Source organism: Halyomorpha halys, unplaced genomic scaffold, assembly GCF_000696795.3.
Source record: "Halyomorpha halys isolate HHAL.00 unplaced genomic scaffold, Hhal_1.1 Scaffold322.1, whole genome shotgun sequence".
Lineage (NCBI taxonomy): Eukaryota > Metazoa > Arthropoda > Insecta > Hemiptera > Pentatomidae > Halyomorpha > Halyomorpha halys.
This window is the reverse complement of record NW_027104705.1, coordinates 148,477-158,471: the sequence shown is the minus strand read 5'-3', so window position 1 is coordinate 158,471 and position 9,995 is coordinate 148,477. Positions and strand designations below refer to the sequence as shown.

Sequence of the window (9,995 nt, the reverse complement as noted above, 5' to 3'; positions counted from 1 at the left end):
CCTGGTTATATTTTTTAACTACTTGTCTTCAGTCTACTAACATATATATTTCCTCATATTGTTATTATTAATATTTTATTATTTTTATATACTTTATAAACTTAACAATTGTTTTGAAATGTTTTTTTATTTTTAATGTTGTCTTAATTTTAAAGAGTTTATATCTTGTTTTCTTATTTAGACCTGATAAATCCCTGCAAAGTGGGATAAAACGTTGGTTAAGAATTAATAGTTTTTGTTACTATTTTGATAGCTTTATTGACAGCCACCCAGACTATCTTCCAACAATCTACTGCATACTGTCAACTATCTTTTTCCGAGATTGTTAATATTTACTTATTCTTTACACTATTGATCTTGACTGCACTTTATTCCAAGGATTTGTTTGTAATAATAGGAAAACTGACATAACAGCAGTTAGACCAATATATGGAGTTATGCATACCTCCCTATCCTTATCTCCAGTTTTTCTCAGCTTTTAATTCAAGATTGCTATCTCCTACAGGTCCTCTGTCTAATCGTCCTCCTAATATATTAATTAGGACCTTGTATCTGTTCAAGACTTTGTACTCATTAAGATTTTTTCTTCAAATTTACTATTCTAAAGTCATTGTTGGAGATATAAACTACATAGAACTAGAAATATAAAATTAAACCCTTGAAAAGTTTATTTAGATTATTAACATATTATATCAATAAATTATCTTTTCAAATGCACTTCCTTCATTATTATTATTATTATGGCACTATGGTCCTGCAAGAACTCGGCCCTCCTCAACAGCCAACCAATCTACATGGTCTCTTGCTTTCTCCTGGCTTTGGTCTCTTGCTTTCTCCATCTGCCAACCTTCAAGACTTCAAATCCTCCTTTACATCGTCCAGCCATCTGATCCGGGACGTCCTCTTTTCCGTTTTCCATCTCGTTTGCCATAAACCATCTTTTTCGGTGTCCTTTCATCGGGTATCCTCTAAACTTGTCCTAACCATCTTAATCTTGCTCTTTTAACTAATGCCACAATGCTGAGCTCCCCATACAGATTTATCAGTTCCTCATTCCTTATTCTTCACCAAACTTCATTCTCCGAGACTCCTCCCCATATCCTTCTCAATACCTTTCTATCCCAGGAGTTTGAGATTAAAATCTGAATGGAGAGCACCCAAGTGCTCACAATAAGAAAGTATGTCTTCATCTTTATTTTCTGCTCTTGATAAATTTGGGAACTGACTGAATTCCCCTTGTCCAAAGTTTCGTCACAAATGCAGAAATAACAGATTTTGTTTTTAAGTCACTTCAATCCATTACAAAAGACTAATCTACATGACTATTATAAGGGCCTATCTGGACATACGGAGTTGAGCTTTGGGGTTCCACTAAACCATCAAATTCCTCCTGAATCCAATCCTTACAGTCCAAAATCCTTAATGCTCCCTACTTATTCACAAATCAAGTCATCCATCAGGACCTCAACGTTCCATATACTGCCGATTTGGCCAGAAGAACCAGAAACCATTCCTTCCATGATAAACTTCTCAACCACCCAAATCCACTTGTTTCTGAACTGGCTTCTCCTCTATTACCTAATAATCCTCCTAGGCGTCTGAAAAGAAGATGGCCTCGAGATCTTCTCCAGAAATGTTATTCGAGTTCTATCTATGGGTAGATTCTCCACATGTTTGTATCATGTCACTATCTCACCTACAGCAAATTTACTTGTATACAGTAGTAAATAACAATACATAAATTATTAAAAAAAAAAAGTCACTTCATCAACTTGAAGCTGAAGATTTCTTTCATTAAATTTTTAAATAAGGAGCAATGTCACTTTTGGATTGAATTAAACTGGATCGTAAAACATTATTTTTATCTATCAAGAATCCTGGACCGAGTAAAACAGTTTACAAAACCTACCTAAACAGGCATCCTTTGGCGAATTTTTTTTTTCCAATTCTTCTCTTCTGTCTATAATACTATGACCGCCTCCTTACAGTTATTCATTTCCCCCCAAATGCACCTATGGCCATCACCGCCCCCCCCTGAATCGTTGCAGCACCCATCAGGGGGCGGTGTCGCCTATTTTGGGAACCATTGGTTTATGGTCCCAAGTCCTCTCTATCATTATACATCAATTGTAAATATAACATAGTCCTAACCCGACTTAATTTTATCTTTTAGATTCCCAGCATGCAATCTGATCAGCATAGCTTAGTAAATTGGTGAACACAACACCATTGGAAACTATCTTTAATAATTAATTATATACAATTACATCTAGAATATCATAGCAAGGGAGTCTGTGCTATCTAGTTCTTGGTCTAAATATATACCAATACTTTATAATACCATAGCAAGGGAGTCTGTGGTATCTAGCTCTTGGTCTAAATATATAGCAATACTTTGTAATAAAGAATTGTAGGTTGGACCCCATTAATAGGAACCAAATAAGAATATACAAATAAATAAAATGCTGTTTCTGGAATCCACATCAGCCAGAGAAAAGCTGTCAAGTTGGAAACATAGCAATATGAAAGAAAGAACAGCAGTGATATATAGTATATATAGTAATATATACTATATGTCATATAGTTATGTGTGATATGCGATACAATACATAATGAAAGCCAAAAAATTTATAATAAATTAATACCTGACATGTAAAGTCATAAAAGGGAATGAAGCATGATGAAAAACGCACAAATAAACTGAATTCATAAATAAATGTTGTTCTGTTTCTGTGGTTGCTTTATAATAATCACTTTTTACTTTGACATCTATGTAGGAAAGGTTGAATTTCAACTCAGGATAGTAAGTGAAATTAGTGCGACAAGCTCACTGCACCAAATAAATTTTTCTCAGGTTATATAAAAAAAAAAATAAGTTAAAGTTGAGTTAATAGTCTTAATTTTACAATCACAGTTACTAGATTACATTATGTAATATATGTAAGTACATAACATATTATATAGGTAAAACCTGGAACCCCTTAAGTAGGGCATAGGGCTACAAGGAAGTTCTGCTGCTTCTCATATTTCTTTTTTCACAGTCCGTCTCCAGTTCTCTCTCAGCCATCCTCATCTTCTGATTATTAATAGTAAAGGAGAAAATGAGGAGGGAATAATAAGATAAAATGATGGTGGCGGTATCAGATATTTATTAAATAACAGGTATAGTACACATCTGTCTTGATAGTCAAATCACAGTGGCTTTGCAAACCATTATTATCTGCATTTTTTTTATTTTTCATTTTCTTTCTAAAAAGGAAGTTAGTAATGATTATTTAAAAAAAAAAAAAAAAAAGAAAAAATCAGAAAACATTTTGTTTAAAATTATTTCTTTAACAGTTTAAAAGTCACTTTACACTCATGAAAAACTTCTAAGTGAGGCCAATAGAAATGATTGCCATAATATTTTTTTTTTTCCTTTTTGCAAACTAAGCGAAAATCTTAACCTCCCATTAAGTATAACAGGCAGCTGGAGTCAAACATGAATGCATTACATAACTGAAAACTTCTTTATAAATTTCTAAATAAAATATAATAAACATTTAAATTAAAGTAAGTACTGAGTATCACATCTGTGTCCATGGAAGAAGTAAATGAAGAATCATAACAAAAAAAAAATAATAATATAAATTATCAGTACTGAATTTTTTAGGTACCTTTGTGCTTTTTTTTTTTTTTTTTTTTTTTGCCTTGGAAATAAATAAATAATACAATTTTATATCCTCAGATAAAGTTCAAATGTTGTATTTTAATGCCCTTTTTTTTTTTTTTATAATTGCCTTAATTTCTCATTTTTATAAAATGTAAGGACTCGGGGCCACAAATTCAGGAAAAGGGAAAAAGGTACATTAATGCTTTTTTGATAAAGTACTTTCTCTTATAAAAAGAGTTTCACTTACTTGTTCCATATTTAAATGTAACATTATTTACACGCTACAAGAACATACATTATATCACAATAACATAAAAAAAGGAAAAAAAAAAAAAGTTTAATGCTTAAATGTGTTTTCTTTTTTTTTTTTTGTTATTTAGTGCACGACGAATCTATGCGCGCAGGAGTATTAAGAAGTTAGTGTCACACATGTAAGCTTTTTTTTTTTTTTAATTGTTCACCATACTTTAATAATAATAATAATAAGATATTTATATATAGTTTTTGTACTTTTAAAGTTTCTAGTTACATTCTTTCCGTCATTCCTTTTCAAGACACTTTTTTTTTAATTTTATCTTTTTTTAAATCATAATATTTAACTCAAGCTGAACATTCATACATGAAAAACATGACATAAGTGTTTTTAAAAAAATAAAAAAATAATTTTCAAATCTCGTAAATAGGCGAAGAAAACAGAATAACATTTTCCTCAAATAATACAGACTGAATGATATCTCTTTCTAAATTTTTTTTTCTTTTTCAACAAAACAAAAATTGCTTTATTAACTAACTGAAATTATATCTTATTTTTAGTAGTAATTTAAATAAACAACACAATTGCGGGAAGAAAAAAAGTTCCATTTGTAGTTCCTTGACCAGCGCTGCTTATAGTTCCTTTTGAGAACTGATTAGACTATTCTAAAATAATTATGACAGGTATAGCTACACAAAACAATCAAAACTGTATTTAAAGCTTAAACTGACATTGTCATAAAAATATTAGCAAGCAATTCTACTCGAGAAATGCTCTCGAAACTAAGTTTTTTTTTTTGTTTTTACCACATAAAATATTCATCAGAATTCCCTCTCGGTATAAAAAAATATTTTTAAACATTTTACATAAATCAGTCTTTAAGAAATAAAAGAGAGGAATTATACAGTTTTAATAATCACAAATCTCGACTTGGAAGAAAATCATGGAGTTTTCAAAACAAATTAAATTCATTTATTTGTCAAAAAGAAATAATTAAAAAAAAAAAATTGACGAGATTTTTTTTCTACAGACATAGTAACCTAAAAATATCTTGTTATGTATATACATAAATATTATTATGTATACACAAATATTGTTATGTATATACACACAAAGGCACAATGAAGTGCAAATCACTTTTACATAAGAATCTTAATTAATCATAATGAGATCTTTCTTTACAAATGGAACTTTCGATTTCCTAAGTTTTTTTCTCTTCTACATTTTATTTTAAAGTTAGACTTATTTAATAACAATGAGAAGCAATGAGTAGCTGGACAAGGAACTCATTTTGAAAACATTCAGGAGGTTTTCAAAACTGAGCAGAGCAGCCTCAAATGGAAAAAAACAAAACAAAAAACAAAAACAAAATAATAATGGGAAGCAAGTTACCTTAATAATAATACATAAGTTAACATATAAAAAAATAATAGGCCCCAACTTTTCGCTAATAGGAGAAGAGAGGCAGCGATATGACTAGACGCGTTAATAAGATGGCAATGGCACACACGAGGAAGGCATCAAAGGTATCGAGTCTGCTCGTTCTGAAAAATATATACCCTCCAAAAAACAAACCGCAGCGTGCCAGAAAAAAACAAAATACTAAGTATTCTGATTCATAAAAACAAAAAAAAAAATTAAGACAAAAACAAAATTTATCTCACTCATTTTTTACATGTGTGTCGTCCCCGATTCTAAAAAATAAGACAAAAATATGGGGAATTAAAAAAAAAAAAGAAAAGTAAATAACAAATGTTGCTGAACCAACGGCAGGCAATATTAATTGCATAACAAAACTCGACTTGGAGGGGTAGAACGAAGGGGCTCAATCAAAACAAAACTTTTAAGGTAGAGTTTCATGACAGTACTTCATCTTCCACCTTCTAAATAATCTGTAACACAAGAAAAATATATATATACTATTAATACATAAAATAAAAATTATTTCTCTCTATTACATAGAAAAGTTCTTAGTGATTATCCTCTAATATCTGATTTTACATATGATCACCGCATTATATTTTATTTTACATGTAATCAATGTGTAATATTTTATGATTGGAGAAGTTTGTCGGGGGGTGCGGTCAGCAAAGAACAACATAAATAAACAAAACCATATTTATTTATTTATGCCGACGTTTCGACCTGAATTTCAGGTCTTCATCAGGGCTATAGAACAAAAGAGATAACAGCAACATTTAAAGTAACATACAATTGAAAAGGAATAGTATACAAACAAATTTAGAATTAAACAAAATATTGAATTAAATCATAAATGATAAAAAATTTATAACTGATAATTGAATAGTACAAAATTTTAATTGATTGATATTCGTGGAATTGTATGGTAGTAAATTGAAAACAGTGACAGATGAAATATAATATCATGTAGATAAGAAGATATGTATAATATAAGATATGCAAGTAGTGTCTAAAAAAACTGAAAAATTAAATAAATAAATTGAATCTACAAATTGAACATTATGACAGACAATGAAAAATAGTGAGTGGCTTATATCTGAATTACATTGTGAGTATTAACTTATATACCTATACTAAATAAAAATATAAATATATACAAAAGGAAAAGGTAGTATATGGAGAAAAGGAAAGAATAATGTAACAAATATGAGAACGAGAAGGGAGACTTATGTTGTGGCGTAGAAGGTAGGCTAGCAAATGATTGATGTAAGAGTTTATTTGAAAAATCCGCTAGAGTGAGCTACTAGGCTGTGGTTAGAAACGTAACTGTCAAGAAAGATCGTTATGACACAACAGTTGGTATGAAATATCAATGATAAAAAGATCAAGTTATAGTTTAAAAGAAATACATAAAAACCAGTGATATGTAAAAATACGGATCCCAAAGAGACAATACAAATATGGTTTTGTTTATTTATGTTGTTCTTTGCTGACCGCACCCCCCCCGACAAACTTCTCCAATCATTAATCTACTGTCAACTCTCTACACCTGATTGTAATATTTTATATTACATATAAGGTAAAATAGTAAAAATGGGTCATAAAGAATTGAGTATAACTGATCAAGAAAGCATTTTTTGAAAAAAAGGAAAAATGAACAACTACCAAATACAAGTAAATGAGGCATGTGACTTAAAAACCAGTTTCATCCATATTTTTCTCATCATCAATCCTCTTGAACTGCATTAAGCAGAGGAAGTTTATAGAGCCCTCTCCAGCTCTGCCGGTATTCTGCAAGGTGCTTTCTGTCATTCCATTGTAGTCCTCTTCTCTGGAAGTCACTTTTTACCTCAACCAGAGGTAATACCGGCTATAATAATAGTATAATAATACGGCAATAGTAATAATTGCAGAGGCAATACCGTAACCAATGAAGGTCTACTGAGGTGCGATTATTGCTAGTTTAAAACTTTACCATATTTTTCTGAAATGCCTTTTCTTTGTATTTTCCCCACGCTCTTGATACACCACATTATACTGCCAAGTGGTAAGGAGCAGAACCAGCTCTTTCTCCGTGAAAATTGCATTCGAAGTGATGTATTTTTTGCATTCCACACAAACTCCATTTTAATCACAGTTTGTTTTAGATTGAAACTACTATGAAATAATCATGGATATTAGTTCCTTTGATACAAACAACAATTTCTCAAAACTGACAGGCATTTCAATGGGAAGTTTTTTCGCTTTACTAAAAAATTTCCAAATTTGGATGGAGCTGGTTTTGAAGCTATACACCCCAAATAACAGTTATACAATTAAAGCAACTGGTAGAACAATTAAATGAACATTTGAATAATTTATAAAATGGGTGTTGGTCTGCTGTTGGCAAGAATCAGCTATAGTTGAAACTACTAGCTAAAGTTGCCATGGATACGACCCTTATTCATGAATGGACCATTGATAAATAAATATCGTATCCATGGCAATTTTAGCTATTAGTTTCAAATATAGCTAATTTTTGCCCAACTCTGCTATGTTATTATAAACCAAATAAAACAATAATAATACAATTTTGGTTTTTTAGTGGGATTCATTTTTTATTACTAAATACCAATCACAAAGATTAAGGAAAAAATCTTATGAACCACAGAAATCCATCATTTTTAATATAAAATTATGCAATGATTAGAAAAACTTATCACAGTTTTATTCTATTTCTTTATTCACACTGCATTGCCTACAAGGACCTGGGCTTCTCTTGTAAAATTACTCTACTCTTTCCTATTCTAGTCAAACATCGGCCAACTTCTAATGCTTATCTTTTTCGAAATTTCTTTCACCTCGTTCAGGCACATTAAGCGTGATTTATCTTCCTCAAGTATTGTAGTCAAGTATCAAGATCAACACTCAATCAAGTATTAAAGATAAACACTTTGAGTAAGTGTTTGGGAACTAGACATATGTGCTATATGACCCAGCAAACTAATTTAGATCCTCTTACAATTTAAACGAAATCTGGTTTTATGTACATTTGAAACAACTCCTCGTTAATGCGGATTCTCTATTGTCCATGTTCACACAAAACACATCTCTATCATGTCAATAACTTTCTTTCTGATTCCTTGGATATAATCCAGGACTCGGACAGAACTTTAGGTGACGACAGGTCTTACAACTCTCTCATACACCATAATCTTGATTCTATGAGAAAGAGTCAGCTTTTTTTTTTTTCTCCGACCTTTCAGGATTGATGCTATTAATCATTAGAATTTGGTTACTATAAAAAAAACTTCTTGTTATAAAATAACATTAATTGTTTTTATTTTGGATTCCCACTGCACGTCTTCAGCCCTTCATTATTCCATATAGTAGTAGTTAGTGGCTATTTCTTATTTCAGTAGTATTGGTGGTGAGTATTTAGCGGGTTTATTTTTATTCAAACAAGGTTAAATTAGCTTTCTATGTTTTAATATTATGAATTAAACAACGAAGTTGATTTATGCAGGATTTTTTTGTTTAATACAGAATTTACTGCACGATTGCCTACATTTTGGATTTTTTACAGCACACTAATCCAGTATCTAGTGATAACATAACATCCCTTCCCAATCAAGCTTGAATCTTAATAAATTATTAAATTAAAAAATATATTTATACTCAGCACTTACTAATATAGTTATGCTTCTGTTGTCAAGTGCCCTTGTTTTGGTGTGTAAACAGAAGCGTTCGGGTCAAGCGTAGATTCTGGAAGGATTCCACGTAACTTTAGCTGGCCGCCGACCACAGAAGGTCCTAGGCCGAGCGGACTGAACTCAGATGGTGGCATGACAGCCAGTACCTGCGCCATCTTACCCTTCAGTTCTTCTATCTCTCTCTCCTTTGACCTAATCATATCTGCAAGTAGAAGGTAGAGATTGCTAATTGTATTTATAACAATAGATCAAATTAACATAATATTTTAATTTAAGAACTAATTCCATTAAATAATAAATGTAAATATATGGAAAAATATATATAAGGAACATATATAAAAATTATTATTCATTAATCATTACATCCAGAGCAAGAGAAACCGCTGACATCTATAGATGATTTAGGATTGCAAGCGAACTAGTAAGGATGGTGAAGCCCATGACAACAAAGTCCACAGAAATAGAATCAGATCTGAGCTCAGAAGTTAGAATGTGTTAGAATACAAAAGCAAAATAAGTGATTAACCATAACACCAAACCAAGGCGAAGGGAGTGTGAAGATGTACAATGAGGAAAACAAGATATTCAATATATACTTCGCAAAGAACTTAAATAAACATATATGTCAAATCTGGCCACCAGCCAGTACATCTTCCAAATTAAAATTTTGTTCCAAATCACCATAAATTTCATAAAATCAATGGCCAAAATTTAACAAACCAATACTAAGCAATATTGCAACCTATTATGTGGCAAAATCCCATACATTCATTTTTTTTTACTATAATTTATGAGGTACCGAATAATATATCATGCCTCTCCTTTATGGAATTCTATTCCCTCCTTCATTCGTTGTTTTAAAACCCTTCCAACCTTCAAATCCTTTATCTTCAACCACCTTCCTTCCACCCAATTCCCGAAGAATAACAACTAAAGGTTTCAAATAAAAATGTATATAGATGGAAAGAGAGATCAA

At 31.0% G+C, this 9,995-nt stretch overlaps 1 protein-coding gene and 1 pseudogene across 1 annotated transcript in view; one reads left to right on the top strand and one right to left on the bottom strand.

The window, feature by feature from the left end:
- Positions 1-5,542: 5,542 nt before the first annotated feature.
- LOC106681257 (macoilin) overlaps positions 5,543-9,995 on the bottom strand; it is a 31,565-nt gene continuing 27,112 nt past the window's right edge. Inside the window, exons 12-13 of the mRNA XM_014421482.3 lie at positions 8,996-9,221; positions 5,543-5,797 (exon numbers count right to left, since the gene is read on the bottom strand). Coding sequence (XP_014276968.1) covers positions 9,004-9,221 — 218 coding nt within the window. The 3' untranslated portion in view covers positions 5,543-5,797; positions 8,996-9,003. The remainder of the gene's footprint in view (positions 5,798-8,995; positions 9,222-9,995) is intronic.
- Positions 7,231-7,383, top strand: LOC112211127 (U4 spliceosomal RNA; annotated as a pseudogene).